Here is a 20,317-nt window from a genome sequence, read left to right as displayed (position 1 = left end):
ATGAACACCTGAAATATAAAAATAAAACAATGCTTGTTAAAACTGTAACTTCCCATTATACATTTACTAAAAGCTAAAATTGTAATGTTGTGACAATGTAAAATTGAAAGGACAATGTGCTGCATGTTCATGTCTCAGAGGACACAGGAGAGGTTTGCATTATTCTTGGAGGTGGATCCAGTTGTGCCAAAAAGGGGAATATCAAGAGCTCCACAAATCTAGTGTTTACAGAAGCTGCCTTTCAGAAACCTTCTGCATTGGATACCAACACAGAACTGCATACCTTGGGATGAGCACAAAATCTAAAGCCTGTGTCCTACATCTAGATTAGTTTGTGTGTTAGAGAAACCCTATTAAACCAAAATGTTTGCTGCCAGATGTGATGATGAGGTGAACGTTATTAGCAACCATCTTAGGGGGTTAATTAGAACCAAATGGTCATATTTTGGCCATCAGGTCAGGTCAAGTGATAAAGTTATTGTTTTACTTAGGACAGAAACATCATACAGCTTGTTAAGATACTAGCATTATATATTAGCATTAATTTCATAATACAGTGTTCTTTTTGATTGAATCCACTGAACCGATCCAATAGCTGTCAAGATATTTCACTATGGGCCAACAGACAGATGACATGTTGCTAGAATGGCTAGAATTTTTAACAATACGACTTATCTATTTAACAGACAGCCTATGTTCATGGTAAAGATGGGTATTTTTTTTTTCAAACATTTCCCCCAAACTCTCCCCCTCTGCTGTTAAATCTTTCAGTATCTTTGCTCCTGAAGAGCCTGAAGATCCCTGTTATCAACAGCATTTTTCATAATATTCTTTCTAGTGCTCTATTTTATTCATATTGATTTTGTCCTGTGTGATATTCAAGGTAATATTTCTTGTCTTCAGTACCTCATAAAGTTACCCAGGTGTTATTGCCTTTAGGGGATATTTGGCCAAAAAAAAAAAAAAAAGTGTCAAACATCCCCTTAAAGACCCCTCTCTTGGGCACAGTAATATTAAGGGCTTTCTTGACATTTTCAGTCAGTTTTAGTCAACAAGCACTGTTACACTGCAGAGCAAGCTTTATCTGATCATATATTTGCCCTTTGTCTATCATAATGAGTTAGCTGGAGGCGAACACTGCCATTAGAGGGAGGGAAGGCCAGTGACATTTGAGACAAGAAAGAGTGCAGGATGAACATACTGTAAGAATAATACAGAATAACAGTGGAGATGAGGAGTTAGAGAAAGATGGGTGGAAATAATAAAGCAGAGAAGTTTGCAACTACAGCCAGGTCGAGACAAAGTGGAGAGGCATGAGGGAGGGAGGTTAGAAAGAGACGGAAAGGGAGAGAAGAGATGTTGAACGATAATAATGTCAGAAAGGAGGAGAAAAGAAAGTGAGGGAGGAAGGGCAAGAGGAAGGAAAAAGACAGACACACAAAATACCACGAGAGAAAGGGAGAGAGAGGAGGACCTCAGATGACTGATCTGCCTGTTAATTAGAAAAGAGAGCTGTAACACACTGTGATACACACAGGTACACACACACACACACACACACACACACACACACACACACACACACACACACAGAAACACATTCATGGTGATTCATCCCGGAGACCAGCTTCTAATTAACATTAAAGTCTCAGCAGAGAATGAGAGAGGCTCATGGGTTTGAATCCCAGGAGAGTGATCATACCAGATAACACAATACACCAGAGCTACAGTAAAGGGTCTTAAACCACTGCCCACTTACTTGTTTCCGTGTAACAGCAGTTCTTGTCTCTCTTTCCCTTCCTTGCTCTCTCCCTTTCTCTCTCTGTATTCATCCCCCTCTCTACTTACAGCTATTCATGTGGAAAATATCAGAAGACATAATCACTGTCAAATACATTACCTTGAATGTGCAATGCTACCAGCGGTCGCTATTTTGTGTCACACTGAAAATTTACCTCTTGAATTCTGATTGTCCCCTAAAGTGCAACCCTCTGTAGTTTCATGGTAAGAAAAACAAGTTGTTGCACAGTTTAAAAATATCAAAAACGTTTCCCTCATCTGCTTCTTTTACCTCTTCACTGAAGGAATATGAAATGTAATGCATATTGAGTGTCTGTATTACTGCACTATTCTAATAGAAATGTTCTCCCGCAAATGTCTAGTTCATCATTTTATTCATATTTCTTTCTAGTTTAGCTTAATGTATGAAGCGTATGTCAAAACTTTTTGACCTACAATATAATAAAGTTGAGTTAACACAATGCTTTTCTGCACCACATTGTTTGAATGATAGATGTACAGATGAGTCCAGCTGTGCTGAAGTGCATCGTGTGAAGTGTCATTTGAAGCGATTCATGTCAAATTGGTGGGACACTGAGGGTTTCAATAACAACAGTTTTCCAATTTGAGGATGCTTTCTAATGACACACACAAGTCCTATTAAGTCCTGTTTGTTATTATAAACCTATAGAAGAATTACATGGTGGGTTGTTGTTCTTGCAAAATACTCTGTATTCTGTAAAGGTTAGGGCACCCAAAATGAGTAACAATCATTGGTTCAAGGTCACCTGGCGAGAACAAAATGTATAACTATCCCATGAATCTATGAATAGTAAAAAAGCAGATAAGCTTTGCAAACAGGCAAAGTGTGGAAACATGTCCGTCCATCTCTGTCATTACCTCACTCTTCCTCCATCTCACTGTCTCTTCCTGACAAGAGTAGACAGTATCGTCAAGTCAAGACAGGTTTCTGCAGTCGCAGACGGACATATAGACATAACACAGGCACAGGCACAGGCACAGGCACAGACACACACACACACACACACACACACACACACACACACACACACACACACACACTGTAATATGATGTGACAGAGACCCTATAGTGTGTGTCTGAGCACAGGGACTGCCTGTCTGTCAAACACACACAGCTCAAGGCAAGTACTGCTGCAACTATGAGGTATGTGACATTGTCCTTTGGACACTTGCTGTCAATGTAAGTGTGTATTGTGCGCACACACTTGGGTGTGTGTGCTACTGTGGCTGTCTGTCTTTCATTGTGGAGCAATAAAGCCAACAGGGGATTGTCAGTAAACATGTGGGCAGTAAGAGCCCCTGTATCATTGCACTGCCACTCACACAGTTATTCATTTGGTCAGTCAGCCAGTGAATCAGTATTTTAACACTTCAACAAACAACTAAATGTAAATCACAGTATTATTTATTAAACTTTTAGTGACTCTGCATTAGCAAAACAACACGACCACAAATTTTGCATTTTCTTTAAAAAACATGGCTCAGGACTGCGTTTGATTGTTCAGGCGTACATTTTTGTTACTTTCGGTTGACATGTGAGCGCTGTTAGTGGATGCTGGGAGTTAACTTAATGTTTTATGCACTGACCCAGGAAAGGTGCCTATTTAAGAGTTGATATTTTTGCAATTGAACTTCTGTGGCTGTTTTTCTGTTCCCATTTTTCTTCCTCTGGCATAAGATGATGATGCTTCCATTCTAGATCCCGCCTACAAAGCTCATATTGATTCATTTTCATTGATTCAATGAGCACAACTCCTGACCACCTTCATTGCTGAAAAATATATGTACAGTCATATTATATGCAGTATTTATAAAAATCAGTCTGTTTTGTTTTATCTATTAGTTTGAGGGCTTTCGTGGCATAGCTCTTGTTCCTGTTCCTGAGCAGAAGATTCATTGCTAGAGAAACACAGGAACCTTGTCATTGTTTCAGTGATTATATTTACATGCAAACTAATATTCTGACAATATTGCAAATGTTATATGGGTCATGTGAACAGCATATTCTGGTTGGATTTTTAAATATTATGTCTTATTCTGAATAGAGCATTTCACTATTAAGACATGTTGATATTATTGTGGTTTTAGGGGCGTTCTTTTGTATACAGTGCATTCAAAATATGTGTCTCACAGACTGCGACATATTTTTTTTTATGGTAAACTCTGTGTATTTGCCAGCTAACAGCAAGGCTGGGGTAGAAATACAAGCACAAAAGAAAAACTTACATTTCTGATTAAAAGAAGAAACACGCCTACTTTCAAACATAATGAAAAATGTGGATATCAACAGGTTTTTGGATATTTGCAAAGATCGCAAAGCCGACCTTTTCAAGAAAGTGGTTGTGCAAATGAAAGAGGGAGGCTGTGTTTGTTACTCGGAGCATGCACGACTGTGTGTGAATGGAAATATTTGTGGAATAATAACAATAACATTTTCATTAGCCATGTGAAACAGCTCAGTAGGAACGATGTCTTTCTCAGACTGAAGGCAAAAACTGGAATTTTTTGTGCATGTGAATGTAGTCAGTGTTCGGGCCAATGACTGGAGGTGAGCAGGCTTTTCAGGGCTTCATCAGGGCTTTGTGGCTTTGGAACATCACGGGGATCTCAGGCAGCAGTAAGACTCATGTTATAGAGGATTTTATCCTTTAACTATCATCAACAAATCCTCTGAAGAAACAAAAAACAGGCAATGAATTTATCCTACTAACACGTTTTGTCAGTGTGGTCAAATCCTTATAAAGCCTTGTGCTATCCAAGAGCTTTTAAAAACACATTAAAGAGTTATGATGTTGCATTTGGGTGACACAATCCTGCTTTATAATGGACATGTAAGTCTAGTTTCAGTGTTACATCGCCTGCAGCAGTTGGATCTCTAATGGCAGGTAGGGGATAATTTTTTGAACCCTTGGACCTCTGGGGCAATAGAAGATGGTAAAGTGGGTCATCAGCGTTGATGGTTTAACTCCTGGCACCTCCTAACAGCACCCTGAAGTGTCCTTGAGTGTAACACTGAATCCCAGATAAGCAGGTCAGCACCTTTCCTGACGGCTCTGCCACCATCAGTATATAAATGTGTATGATAGTGTGGATGTCACACATTATAAAGCACTTTGCACCAGGATAAATGTACCATATAAATGCAGTCTGTGGATGTCATTGAACTGCTTACCATGTGATTTTGACCTGACACCGCTGTATAAAATAGCTCTAATGCATATACACCTTACAGGTAATACCAGGATTCAGAGGGAGTGACAGGTGAAACTTACTTCTGCAGATGGGCCTGTGGTCACTCCAGGCAGCCAGCGTGTCAGTGACTCGTTGACAGGTGATACTTTTGGATCCTTGAAGTACATAGCTGTCATCACAACTGAACTGGACGCTGGAGCCAACTCTAGTGAAGGCAAGCACAACAGGAACAGCACTTGTCAAAAACAGTTACAACAGTGACGTCGACTCCGGCTTTGATTGCTTCACAAAGTCACCGTCAGCTGATATTGTGATACTTGGAGAAACCTCGTAATGTCACCGCTTATACTTTATGATAACTGGGCTCTTCCAGGAGATAACTGTAGAAATAATGTATGAATCATGGTCATGATATTAATAATGCAGAGGCACCACAGATCATCCAATTAGGACCTATAATTCCTCTCTTCCTGTAAGACCTGGTATTTTCCTCCACACGTGCCTTCTTTCTATTGTCTGCTTCCCCTTGCTCTCTTCTCCTTTCTCTTCTTCACTCCTCTTACCTTCCCTCTCATCAGTTGTTCTGATCATTCTTGTTTCCCCATTCCCTCCAGCACCCCGCTGTCGAGCACATGAGAGGGACATTCAGCCATCTAAGTGGAAATCTGCATGGTGTCTTGTCTGTAAGGCTTAATGTCTCTTCCCTGCTGACACACACCACAGTCTACCACCTGGCCAAACATTCGCCACGTAGGGTTCTGGTTGTTCAGTGGCTCCACCCTGTTGTTAAACACTGTAGAGTCGTACAGGCTGGCCAAATCTCTCTGTTAGTGTCTTTGTCACGGAGAGTTGGGTCATTCACTTTACAGCTTCTGCTACTTTGGCGGTGCAGATGACACCGAAAATACCTTACATCCAGCCGCTCGCTGTGAAATTTACAATTACAGGAAAGCAAACTTTGTTGTTATTGCTATTTCCTTGAAAAGAACTTTCCATCGCAATTGTGTATGTGGTTGTCTGAGAATCAAAACTACCACGACACACTAAGTTAGAGCCATCTTCCACATCTGCGCCGCCCAACAGTGAAAACACTTTTGTTTCCTCTGCAGCTCTTGTCCATTTCTACTGTTTTACTTCATCACACTACAATTCTGCTCCAGCTCCTGCATCTCGGTGCCGAATGATGATTCGAAACAAACCTAAAACACACACACACACATACACACACACACACACACCAAACACATCCATGCCAACACGCATGCACACTTACACGAAACCCTCACAGACAAAAACACATGGAGGTAATGACGTTTCACTAACTCAGACAACTCCTCTAATAGTCCTACAGAGTTTGTGCAGTCATAGTTGCTAATGGTAAAGTGGAGCACCAGGGGCTGGGGATTAAAAGATAATTATCGTTTAAAAGTTTTTTGGCCTGAAAAATAGTCTCAGATAAAGGCAAACACGGAATGCCCACTTTGCGTCTCTCTTAACAATTTTGTTGCCACGGATGCAAAGTGGATGAGTCGTAGGGAGAGGTGATTATTTTATAATTGCTCACTCCTGATTAAATGAAATTACAGTACCCTTTCTACTGATAAGGTGACAGACGCCATGCAGTGAATCATTTAAAAATCTCTGTGTCCACCGAGTCTTTATCAGCCGAGATCTTACTTCCGAAACATTCCTTCCCATTCTCTGTGCTTGACCCTACATGAGTGGGGACCCTTATAAAAATCTAGAGAGTGATTATTCATGTAAATCGGTAAATGCTGATGTTTAACAGTGTGCGCCTGGATAGAAGAGCTACTGATGATGTTTCAAAATGACTATAATCAAGTACGAACACTGAACAGAGCAAAACATGCTCAGCCTATACAAGAATACAAGAATTCAAAATCAGTGTTGGGTCAAGTTAAAACTATAAACCAGAACAAAAATGACGATAACCAACATGAACCGCCATGTTCTGAACACACACGTTACAAACACTATTGTACAAACACTAATCTTATAAAATAAGGTTTGCATTTTGGAAAATAAAACAGCAACCTGAACACAAGACTCAGTCCAGCAAGGCAGGATCACAAATGTTGTCTGTCTCTACAGTTACAGTTTTCAGGAAACTTGGTGCAAAATAGGTGTGTGTGTGTGTGTGTGTGTGTGTGTGTGTGTGTGTGTGTGTGTGTGTGTGTGTGTGTGTGGCTTTTTATTGGGCATAAACTTCACGCTTATGTGCGTATTACTGAAGAAAATAGACTTGAAGCATAAATAAACGCTTGAGGTTTCGGTTAAGCCTGTGAGACGCAGCTGAGGTGCGAGCCTTCACGCAGCCGGTGCACTGATTCAAATGAGAGCGTAGCTGTTGTGTGAGACGTGCAGGTTGGAAAAACATGTCCGATAAAGCTTGTCAGCAAAATCCCTGTCAAAATCAATCATGAAATAAGCCAACACTGCCATAGAGAACAGGTTATGCTGAGGCTACAGCCTCAACAGCCTTATCATCTTGCTATTATCAGATTGTAAAGCCACATATTACTTTCAAAGGAAAGTAACTAACAACATGTGATACATTATATTTTGAAAATAACTTGCCCAACACTGGTTATCGATTCATCTGCTGATTGTTTTGTCAACAACTTGCTTTGTCTAGAAAATGTCTGGAGTGCCTGTTTTAACACTCCACATCCTTCAAATGCCATTTTTTACTAAAACAACTAATCGATTAAAAAAAAATCAATACAGCTCTAATCTACAGGAAAACAAAATAAGAGCAGCTGAAATTTCAACACTTGTGCCACCTGTAGAAAACAAACTGCAGTTTTTTGCATTTTGTTTGTTTGTGTGTTTGACATTGTACATTTTAAACCTGCAAATTCTGACTTTTTAAAAAACATTTAAATGATGTATATGCTGTTTTTGTTTTCGTTAATCATCTTACAGCTATAGTGTTCTCAAAACACACACACGCACACACACACGCACACACAAACACACACACTAACACAAAGAAAACACCAGCTACAAAAGAAGAAAATTGCAGCTTTCACACCTGTTGCCTGCAGGTGGCACGCATGCAAATTCCAGCAGTTAAACTCTCAGAGCCATTACCTTTGTCTTTTGCATGTTTGTGTGTGTGTGTGTGTGTGTGTGTGTGTGTGTGTGTGTGTGTGCGCGTGTGTGTGTCTGATGGCAACATAAACATGAGTATAACTGCAGTTTGAAAGTGCTGTCGCTAATAATTTGCTTTCCTATAGGTGACATGGGTTGGCAGGTGTGTAGCTGGTCTGACAAGCACTGAACAGCCCCCCTCGAAAAGACTGCAAATGTGAATATGTGAGTTTTTCAAGTTTGTTACAAGTCAGTTACATAAGGTGCTTCACATCTAAAAAGCCAGAGCTGTAACGACAGGTCCCCAACAGACATAAATTATTCATGATGATACATAAACCACAAAACACTTCAGTCTCCACGAAAACGAAGGGGAGCTTTGGTGAGGAAGCTACATGCTCATTGGACCAATATGGGGACCAGAACAAGGGAAGCGTGGCACTCACTCTCAGCCTGAGAGTTAAAGGATGCCCATGAGCTAAGAAGAGGGGAGGGACAACTAAAATAAACTGTGATTTCTGAGGAGATAACTCAAAGTCACAATGTGTCTGTAACCTCAAGATAATCTGGACAAACAGAAACGGTCCTTTTTCAAACACAAGGAGTCATCAGATCTAAATTAAGCTCACAGAGTTTTAGCCCCCCACGGCACCCGCTGTCAATCATCCGTGGTGCACAGACAAGTATTTTGTTCAGCCAAAGCAGGGTGGGAGGGGAATCAGCTCACCTAGTAAACTTGGCTGTACTGTGCAAACAAACAGAGTGTGCATTTTCCGCAGTGCAACTCTGTTCAGCCTGCAGCAAGGCTCAATATTTTTAGTTAGCTGTCAGTAATCGGCCCTGCGCTGGCAACAAACAAGCTGCTCTGACTTCAGAATTGAAGCAGCTCAACATAACGTGAGCAAGGATCACTTTTCTCACGTGTCTTCCAAATGATTTGATGACTTGTGCCAGACTTGCAAATGTAACCCACTGCAGGAAAAGACCGTTGAGTGAGATCATTTCTGCAGTCTGCTTTCTACATGTCTGACACACACACACACACACACACACACACACACACACACACACACACACACAGTAATGATCCCTGTGCTGATCATAAAATCAACAATATCCAAGGCAATTGTGAGTGTTTTTAATATACTTGATTTGACTGGGAGTGACTGGGAGCAGTTGAGTCTGGACTAATGTGAACTTACTGGAAGGCAGAGCCCATCCTCTTGCCGTTTTCTGGAACTCCAGGATCTGGACAAACATCACCAGCAAGACCGCTTTGACTCACTGAAAAAAAGGAATGGATGGACATCTGATCAGTATATTTTTACACACATCTCGCAGTTGTTGCAGGCATACAAATCCTTAAACGTAGTCTCATGGAACTTTTTACAGTAAGACGAAAGTGACGGGGCTAAAAATTCCTTCTCATTGTTGTGACCACACACATCTGAATATTTTTCATTCTGTGACGACTGTCGAGTGGTTAAGCACAACTAGGATAACTCCAGCTGTGAGAGATATCCCCAACTGTTGTTGAGAATGCACAAAATGAGGCGTGCGCTCACACTTTGAATTTTAAAACAGATCTGACTCGGGAACATGAAATATACACAGGCTTCGATAAGAAAACAAGGAGCTTTTCTTTTCGTGTTTATTTTTCTCGCTGACAGATAAACATAATACTATTACAAAATCATGATCAGGTAATTTATCTGTCTATAGAGATCATCCAACACAAAATAAACAAGTCAACCACCTCTTTGCATTGTGTTTCCGTCCTTTGGAATGAAGGAATTCTATCATAATATTTCCAAATAGGTCTTTTTTTTTTACAGGAGACGCTTTAACTTGTCGGAGCAGGAAAAGCACAGGTGAACAAATTTCATTAACCCCAGCTCAGTTCCATTCAAGTGTCCCAGTAAGCCATGGCAGTGAGCCAGCATGCACAATACAAACTAGCTGACCTAAATGGAATGCAGTTGTTTTTAACGTTGTCCATTTCAACCTGTGCTTCTGCTGCAATGACGAGCCGAAATGTCTGCTGTGAGAAAGGTCTATAGGCTCACACACATTCAGATTTTACGCAGCAGCAGAAATACAGTAATACGAAGGAAAACATTTAAGAAAACAAGTCTAATAATAAACACCTCATGAGCAACAAACACACTGATGTCTGATATATCACAGTGTCCTCAGTGTCCAGCAGCTAGAGAGCGCCCGAATGCTCTCTGACGACCTCAAACTGAAGTTGATCATTATAACTGAAGAGCTACTGAATTGGTTAATTGCATTAAGCGTCATTATAAAGCTAAATCATCATCTTTATGATTTCCAAAGTAAATTTGAAAGTAGAGGAATTAAGACTAAAATTAGCTTCTATTCACCCTAAAACCACTAAAAAACATTTTGCACGTACTTCACAAAGTATCATCAAAGGCTATTAATGCCAATATTGTAGCTAACTGCAAACCTAGCATGTGATGAGCAGTCGATCCACACCTCTTGACTACAGTCAAAAAGTAAATCCATCAGTGGCGAAAGCTCTTTTCCCTCTTCGCAAAATGAATCAACTTGCACCCATTTCATGTTTATTTGGCCTATATTTCAGTCATTCTTCATACTGCTGCTTTTTTCGCCCCCACAAAGTGCTGCCATTACTGCTAGTAGTAACCAGAGCCTGACAAGCCTCGGGTCAAGATGCATTTAAAAGCTGTCAGTTGTGAGACATTAACTTCCTTACAAAACATAACTGTGAACAGCTTCTACCTTTTGAACTTTAGCTTGTCCCTGAACGGAGCTCTAAATCTAATCTGCCAGATGTCACAGAGGCATTTCACAGACTGCTCGAGGCAAATAAAAAACATGGAAATCAGCAGATGCACTGTATATGAGTACATTTTTCAAGATTATCTGCTTTTCTGGAAAGCATCTCCATGTCATGCTTCTTTATATTACAACTCTGCAACTGTTCACGTGGAAAAATGCTAGGCTACATTTCTCCCTCATTGTATTTATTTTCATGGTTACAGTATCTTGTTATTATCCAGATTAAAATATTATATACAAAAATACAGCCTATAAATATTCAACTTTACATAAAACTAACTTGATGGAAAGCTTCACATTTGGCAGTGTGTATGCTCTAGGACCAGTTGTTTCAAGAATTATGCCTCACTTCCTACTTGCCTGCTGTCATAATAACTTTATCTATGTAAAGTCATACAGTTTCACTTTTCAAAATGTTTGTAAGCAAATCCAAAGATGACAAACACACAAAAAAAAAGGTGCTGCAAAAAAAATGCAAATGGCGGAACAACTGTCATGACGAAAATGAAAACCAACACCAGAGCTAATGAAGAACTGTCCTCATTTCTCACATTTCAGCATCTCATCCCCTCCTGTTTTCCCTCATCTATCCGCATGATCTGTTATGTTATTAAAAAAAAAAAAAAAATCAAAACACATGACAGTTTTTGTCCGGCTCATATTTGGGATTTTGCGTTGGTTTTAGGCTTCACTCTGGTTGGGAGCATCTGCTGCATGCCTACAACATAATGTAAATGTAAATGAGACATGACAGAAACCAGTTTAGACCAGCTCTGTCTTAATGGAACTCTGAGGATGAATAATGGCGGTTAGCAAGAAATGAAACATAAAGGGAAAGGAGAGAATAAATAAAATAGAAATGAGGACATTGCTGGAAAGGGATGATAGTATCACAAAGAAAACATCCTGGTGGGTTCTAGAACACGACCTGGAGAAAGAGCAATATCTGACCTCTTTTTCTTTCTGCCCATCTTTTCTTGCACCCCTCTCACTCGCTTCTCTCTTCCTGTCGTCCTCGTCTGCCTGTGCTCCCACCCACTCCTTCTCTCCTACTTTTGTATTCTCAGCTTGCTCACCCCGCTTTTTCCTCTCTCACACACATTAGCTGCAATTTACAAAGGGATGCCGAAGTTTTGTGCATCCTCGCAGAAAAGATGGATGAATGATTTGCTGCATTTGTGTGATTGTGTTATGTGTGTGCTGAGGGGTTGTGAGCGTATAGACGCTGCGTATGCGTGTTTGTGTGAGATATGATGCAAACAGAACAAGCTGTCTTGTTGCTCTGCTGTGTTTTTGATGTTCTGTCCAAAAATCACCACACAAACACACTCAAAAACACACTTTCTGTGTTGCGCTCCCTCATCCCCTTCTCTCTCACTCATGTTCAAATGGCTTTCATTGGCATCAAATACAAAGGTTCATATTGCCGAAACAAATCCAGCTCATGCAAACAACATGAGATTGTTAGGGGGGAAAAGCTGCCAAAAATCACTGCTGGGCTGATGTCAAAAATCCACAAGCTGACTTAATCCCATATTTGCACTTAAAAGACCATTCAACATTTAAACACAAGCTCATGATGCACAATGTCATTTCTGTATCATCAAAGTGTCCTCTGCAAACCTTTCATCTCTACAAGTCAACTTTTTAGGTGATTAACTTTCTTGTTGGTGTCCATTGACTTCTGTAATCGAGCTTAACTTCATGTCAGCTGCTCACTCCTATACATAGAGATTCACTCACTAAATGACTCAGTTCTTGCTGCTATTTGGCCAAAACCATTCTCTATATATTCACCGCTAAGAGCAAGCAATACCCCTATGAACTGTACAGTGCTCTGCTGCATGCCCTGTCTGAAAGCTATTATAACTCTGGAAGGGACTGACCATTAATTAAACAGCATTCAGCATGAGAACAAGCAGAGAGCCTATGTGGCCGCTGCAGTGATGAAATGCAAGTAACTACATTTGCTTTAGAGGTCCAGTGTGTGGGATTTAGAGGGATGTATTGGCAGAAATGGAATGTAATATTCATAAACGTGTTTTCATTGGTGTATAATCACTTGAATAGGAATCATGTTTTTGCAACCTTAGAATAATCTCTTTATATCTGCAGAGGGAGCGGGTCCTCTTCCTCAGAGTCTGCAATGCTGCACAGCCATGTTTCTACAGTAGCCCAGAGTGGACAAACCAAACACTTGCTCTAGAGAAGATCTTTGATATTTTTCGCATTTTCAGTAGCCACCGTCGGGGAGGGTGAAGCGAGCGGTATTCAGTTGTTTTTTTGTTTGTGTGTCTTATGGTGAGCTGCATGCTGCATTGCCACGGCACTGACGATCCTCTAAGCAAAGGCACGACATTTCGAACCATCAGCAGCAGCATCCAAAGGGGAGAAAACAAAAAGGCTGGCGTGTGGGGGGATGGGCGTGGCAGCCAGGTTATTTACAGAAATATATATCATGAGCTATTAGAAAAATGTGTTTGTATCAATGCCCAGCCAGGCACTTAAAAGGAATATGTACTTGGAACAACACCACATTCAAGTTTTGCAGAATGTTTGAGGACAGTGACTGAATGAATTACATGAAGAGTGGGTTTGACACAAATCCAGTGCACATGCATTTATGTTTATTTTGGCTAACATCTAACTATTACACATTTTTCCAGATGTGCTTAGGAAATATCTGGGACATAGACCCCTCGTCTTGTGCTACTCCATCACCGCCTGCAGCAAGTCTGTTTAGTCAAGTTGGTTTGTTTATTGTGATCTTGGGTTCAGTTATTATAATTGCAAATCCTAGTTGCATACGTATTGGTATTTATGACCAATAATGTTTTGTATTTTTGAACAACATACACAATGAGTATATAAACTAAGAGCATGCATATCTGTTTTTGCCTGCAGATACACAAATTATACCACCAGCCCCATGATCACCCACTACAGTAGCTCCCGATGGAGAGACACCCACCTCTCCACTGTGCACAGCTAAAGCACAGCCTGCAGCAAGCAAGTCCACTGAGGCAGCCCTTACTGACCCCACCGATTGGCCAGCCTTGTCAGATAAGGTGAGAACAGAGTTTGAGAGCAAAGGTCCCCGTGATTAAACAAGGATTTTACTTTTACTAAAAGAGAGGAAAGAAGAAGTTTCCACCACCACATCTCTCACTGGAAACTAATAAATGCAGAAAATATTTTCTTTTGAGCAATACTTTCATATAGAGTGAAACACTGAGTGTTGGTTATTGTTAGAGCTACTTTAGTTTTTGTGTCCATTGTAGTAATTCTTTAAAACTGTATCACTTTTTTTTATTTCTTTTCTTTTCTTTTGTGGTCCATGCAGCGATGCTCACCATTTGCTTATTCTTTCCTCTTATTTTTCTCTGCTTTTTGTGGACAAAAAAAACATAAGATGAAAATGAGCCAGGTGGGTTGCAAATTCCACCCACAACCCACAAAAAAAACATCTCAAGGTGGTGCTCTATTAAAAAAGTTTTCACAATTTTCTTGAAAGCAAATTGAGTCAAAATTCATTTTAATCATTTAAATCTCTAAAATCATCTACATCTTTGCTCCAATGGTCTCACTTTTCTGACCTTTCTCAGTTTTATTAGAGTCCTATTCATTACAACTCCTTACAACGTGCATTACCTGCACCTACCTCACACTGTTTATACTGTTTATACTGTATACACTGTTTATACCTCATGCCACTTGCACCATTTACATGTATTTCTGTTTTTTTTTTTGGATATTTGACTATTTGCACTTCTGGTTAGATGCTAAACTGCATTTCGTTGTCTCTGTGTTGCTCTCTGACGATGACAATAAAGTTGAATCTAATCTAATCTAAAACCGTTGGGCCAATTGTCCCGACACTGATCATCTACACACCTTGATGATCTAAAGTTATCAAGGAAATTTGTGTTCAAATCCAGTTTGGCACCAAGGTGTGTGCATCCTTCTCTTTCTGCCCATCTGTTGTGAACTTTGAAAGTTGACATCCCATAGCCTGTGCTATATTTGCAATTATGCAGCTATATTTACAGTTGCTTTACTTTTTTGTCCATGATAGTACTTTGTTTATGTTATTTGAGAAAATACAATATTTAATTGTACTTTTAGGTTATACAGGATAATGCATGCCCTAAAGCAAGCTGTTTGAGTATAACTGTGATTTACAATGGATTATTGGGTATACATGGGAAGGAAGGGGATGCAGGGTTATGATATATTCCAGTTAGGTAAGAGTCTGAGGTAACAGTGTACATGGGAGGCATTGGTATGGACTTGGTGGTGGGGGGAGCACAAGGAACACTCTGGGCTCCAAAAATGCTCGGGCTGGCCCTGAGAGTGCTTTTTACTTCACAATGTATCTGGCACCTGTAGTTATGAGTTACTGTGTGGGTACTATTATTAAATACAATAACCTAATACCTACAGTATACAAAGTACTATACATTACTGTAGGGGCATCTACCTGAGAGTAGATAAGTTAAAATCAGCTACACCTCAACCAGCTGCAACATAAACTGCCACTTAAACTTTAATGCATCACAAATAATAATCCAATAACATAATATTTAGATAATAATATTATACTGACACAAACTATTTTTCTGAATTGTGAATACTTTGGCTTTTGACACTTCAAGTGCATTTTAACTGCTGATGATTGCACACAAGCTGTGTTGTCTCTCCCTCTCTTTCCCGAGCCTCTCTGTGCTGGACCATCGGACGTCCCGGGACCTCTCTCTTCTTCTCTTTTGTGGCCTGTCATCTTTCCACGTCTCCATCGTGGAGAGAAGGTCATGTGGCTCAGATCATCCTTTGAGGGGAACACCTAAAGCAGCTCAGTTGTCCTCCTGTGTCCATCATCTTCACTAATGTTCTGCAGTCTATATTTTGTCATCATAATCTTATATTCAATGACTCTCTGTTGTGAATCTATTCTGTTCGCTCATCTATTGCACGTCTGTCCATCTGGGAGAGCGATCCCCAGGGAGGTTGTTTGGTCAGCTTCACTCTAACATCACAATGTTTTGCAAAAACATTATTATGTTCATTTGTCGATGTATTCATCTTTGTGTTTCTGTTTGTTTGTCAGTGATACTACATGAAATTTGCTTATTACATATCAATTGTTCTTTTCCATGAAGATAAAAGAAAAAATAGCCCACTGATCAGACAGCAGTGATCGATACGCCAACAAGCATAAAGAGATTATGTGGCTGCTGCCATCACCATTAGCCCTCAACACAGCCAGATTAGACACGACACCTATTTTTTTTATCATTAACAATTAGCTCTTAATACTTAAGAGGAGGTGACACATAAGTATTTTTCAAACTTGAAAACTATCCAACAAATTTCAATCAAGACATAATATTAAGTTTAAATGCTAAGTATGAACATTTACTTTAAAATTTATGTTGTGACTTTAAAAGACATTTTTTTTTTTCATTATTTCATTATATCCACCTCAAAAGTACAAAAGGTATCACATTCTGTACTTTCAACCTTGATGAAACACTGTTCGAAATCTCCTCTGAGGAATTCTGGTAGTGGAGGCGGATTTCATTTACAAAATGAAAAAAGGAATCACTATTGGCTCATTGTTTAATCAGTCAGCTGTATAGCACTGCTGTGTTTGGGGCTGACACTTTACCATTATAGTCCCAGAGCCATCTAATTCAGAATTAAAACCAAAAAATGTTGCTTAATAGAGCCTTAAAAACAGGGCAAAGCTCATGAAACAAGGTCATATCAAATATATGCATTAAGGCTGTACAGAAAATCCTGTGTCTCTCCTGCAGTTTGTTTTGTTTTCTTTGTTGTAAGAAACTGTTGTTGAAATTCCCAAGAGACAGAGTTACAAACCACTGGCTCAGGCAATTGGAGAAAACTGGTAAACGCTGGCTTAGAGGGCAACTTAAAGACGGATAAACACAAAACACATTTGCATTGAGAATGCAAAGCATTCCGCTGACAGATGAACCCTTAAAAGGAAAAATGTGGTCACAGAGTCAATGAGGGACGGTGCAAGGAAAGGCAGGGAGAGCGTGGGAGAGTATGTTTGTTTGTTTGTCTGTGTGTGTGTATGTGTGTGTGTATGTGTGTGTGTGCATTCAGCTGATGCGTGTTCCAGGTGGTGCTCTTCAGATGCCTGCTGGATGAGGAGAGATATGTGTGAAGTGCAGTTTGTTGATATGCTCTCTTCCGCTGCTCTCCTCTTTGCCCCTTATCCACTCTGCCCTCTCTCTCTCCCCCACCTTCTCATACTCATAGGTCAATCAAGCCAAGAGCCTAGAGAGTCTACAGCCATCTTCCCAGCATAATTTTGAGCCCACAAGATTCTCCATATTTACGCACTTGTCATAGTGCAGAGCCATGTGTGATGAGACACAGTTTAAATTGATACAAACCCAATTTCAACAAAACTGGGAGGCATTGCTAATCCTTTATGACATATAGTTAATTGGAAACAGTACAAAGGCAATATATTTAATGTTTTACCTCATCAGCTTCATTGATTTTTGTAAATACCTGCTTATTCTGAATTTGATGCAGCAGCATGTTTCAAACAAGTTGGGACAGGAGCAACTAAAGACTGGGAAAGACACCTGTTTGGAACATTCCACAGGTAAACAGGTCCATTGGTAACAGGTGATAGTATCATGATTGGGTCTGAAAGGGGCATCTTTGAAAGGCTCAGTCATTCACAAGCAAGGATGGAGAGAGGTTCACCACTTTGTGAACACATGATTGTGTAAAGGATATGACTACATGGGCTCAGGAGCATCATTGTCGGTAAACACAGTTTGTTAGCAAATGACTGCATTCTGTTTTATTTACACTTGACACAGTGTCCCAATTTTAGGACTGAAGGACTTCATTAGTATGAGGTTTTCCCAAAACTAAATCCCTGTGGTGCTGTGCCATTGTGTGATTTCCAAGTTTCAAGTGGCCGCATCACTTTCATCTGAGTGGACCGCAACCCAGCACCACCTTGCCTGACAATCCTGAAGAAAACACTGATTATAAATCACACTCTCACAATGATGATTCATTACAGTTCTAGGTCATTGTCTAGGGAGTAAAACTCCTTAATCACAATCTTTCAGCCTCTCTATAATTATGACACATCCTCAGCAGGAAGCTAATGTTACCGCTGAGAGAGGGTAACCGCAGGATGGGCTGCTTTCATTTGAACCACTTAACACTGTTCTAGTTACCACTCTTACTTTATATTTATCTCTTAAATATCTATCTGCACTGTGTATGTATGAATGTATGTATCTATCAATCTAGCAGTGACAATTAGAACCAAAAGTCAGTCAGAGATGTATTCATAAACAGACTGTTCTCAAACTGATTTCTGCTTATTCTCATGTGTGTCTGTCTATTAGACTGTGCTTTAATATAGGCTAGAGGCTGTTACAGTCTTTTAGATTATGATTCATAAGTGCTCCATTCTCTAGACAGGTAAAACTCATTATCATTAGTCTCTGGTTCTTTGTAATGATTATATATTGCATAAAGACTGCACATTCTCTGCCATACAGCCATAATATTACTACTGGGAGTCATACAGTGTAAAGACACGCTGTTCGAAAGCTGGTTCAGGACCAAAAGTGGACCTTGGCTTGACTTTTTTAGTGGTTTAATGATCCTGGTTCCCAGCCTGGTGGCCTAGCTGTACTACGTTGGGATAACGTCACTGAGCCTTCAGCCCAATGTGAAACCCCACATTTATACAGTTTTGGTCCCCATGATAAAAATGCTAGTATGTTTTAATGAGCATGGGTCCCATGGTGTGAAACTAAATTTCTCATTTAGGTCCAGGGCTGCGAAAGCTTAAGGGATCCTTGGACTACACAGTTAACAGTCATTATCATCATTCTTTGGCTTCACATTGTGATAACAGATAAAGCTCATTCTCTACAGTCCGCCAGTAATTTTACAAGTGGGATAGCTACTGTTGAGAGTCTTTAAGCAGATACACACAGACCACTGGTGCTCACTGTGATTGTACTTAAACATCATGATAAAATCCGCACAGGGCAATGTGAGATCTGGACCGTCTGGTGCAAAACTGTCATAAGTCATAAGGTTAACTGCAGCAGAGCTTTGCTGCTTGCAGAGTTGGTTTCTTTTTTTAAAAATGTATTCAGGAGGCAGGCAGAACATCACATTTCTAAGGCTATAATGTAATTTATTTGAATACATTTACATGTCAGCCAGAGAGAAACCTCCAGAGACTCCCATGGTAATGGAGTCCCTGCACAACAAGATGTTTTTGTTCGCTTGGCCCTTCATGTACGAAGCAAATGCAACAGCTTTGGACTCTTGTACTGACTTCAGGCAATTCTCTCACACGGAAACAACTTTGTATGCGAGAGTGTTTGCATACATGTGTGTATCTGTGTGTGTAGTCTGTGTGAGTGAGAGCAAAAAGAAAGTGTTTGTGTGTATTTGTATGTGTGTGAGGGAGAAAGAGAGAGTGATCTGAACTCTATACCAAGCTTCACATCATTGATAAATATAACTGATTTGCCCCAAGAACTCCACAGATATGCACACAGTTAAACACACACAGAGTACAACAACTCTAATTTCAAATGCAGCAACACATGAAGGAGCACATAAGATTTGCTTTCCACACAAACACACATAAACACAACAAACACCATGCTAATGTTAATTGCACCTGCTAGCATGCTTGGCTGAGCGTGTAAACCCACAGAATTATTGATGAGGGTTTTATTATGAAGCTAAATGCTCAGGAAAGGATGAGCATGGGCTTCTAATAATTAAAAGCCTCCGTCATGTGATCTGAATACTGTCTCAGAGACGTGTCCAAGAAACATCTGCCAGCCCAGACTGTAGAGATATTTAGCACCTCCACCGTCAAATTCATTGTTTTACTGCCTTGTGGTCAATATAATGTTTATTTGGATTCCTATTAGCTGCCAGTGAGGTAGAAACGTTTCTTCCACTGTGTGGCTCAACCTCCCATTTCGATCAACTAATTAAACACTACACACACAGCAGAACTTCAGCTGCTCACAATCCTAATGGAGGAGCTTATTTGCCTTTAAATGTGACTTTTTAAACAACTGAAATATTCTAATCCACATACAAACAGCAGCTGGTGAAGACGGTTCATCAGGCGTGAAGATATCACAAAGAAACTGAAACTGAGTAAAGAGTTAAATGGCTGAACACAGCCACTGGAGAGGCTTCTTTTAATGGTCTGAATTCCAAAATAAGCCATAAAAATTGACACCTACTGTGCACAGAACTTGCCAGCATTGAAACAAACTAATGGCGTATTAGTTCTGAATCGTCTTGAGACCCTCTC

General features: G+C 40.1%; 1 protein-coding gene across 2 annotated transcripts in view; it reads right to left on the bottom strand.

The window, feature by feature from the left end:
- The window catches only part of LOC143318293 (CUB and sushi domain-containing protein 1), a 375,208-nt gene that overhangs the window by 152,654 nt on the left and 202,237 nt on the right, over nucleotides 1-20,317 (bottom strand). For both annotated transcript variants that reach the window (XM_076726460.1, XM_076726469.1), the window contains exons 8-9: nucleotides 9,330-9,411; nucleotides 5,094-5,218 (exon numbers count right to left, since the gene is read on the bottom strand). In XM_076726460.1, the coding sequence (XP_076582575.1) occupies nucleotides 5,094-5,218; nucleotides 9,330-9,411 (207 nt within the window). The remainder of the gene's footprint in view (nucleotides 1-5,093; nucleotides 5,219-9,329; nucleotides 9,412-20,317) is intronic.

The sequence above is a fragment of the Chaetodon auriga genome, chromosome 1 (assembly GCF_051107435.1).
Source record: "Chaetodon auriga isolate fChaAug3 chromosome 1, fChaAug3.hap1, whole genome shotgun sequence".
Classification (NCBI taxonomy): domain Eukaryota; kingdom Metazoa; phylum Chordata; class Actinopteri; order Chaetodontiformes; family Chaetodontidae; genus Chaetodon; species Chaetodon auriga.
Note: the sequence above shows the minus strand (reverse complement) of the source record. Positions and strands in the feature narration are given on the sequence as shown.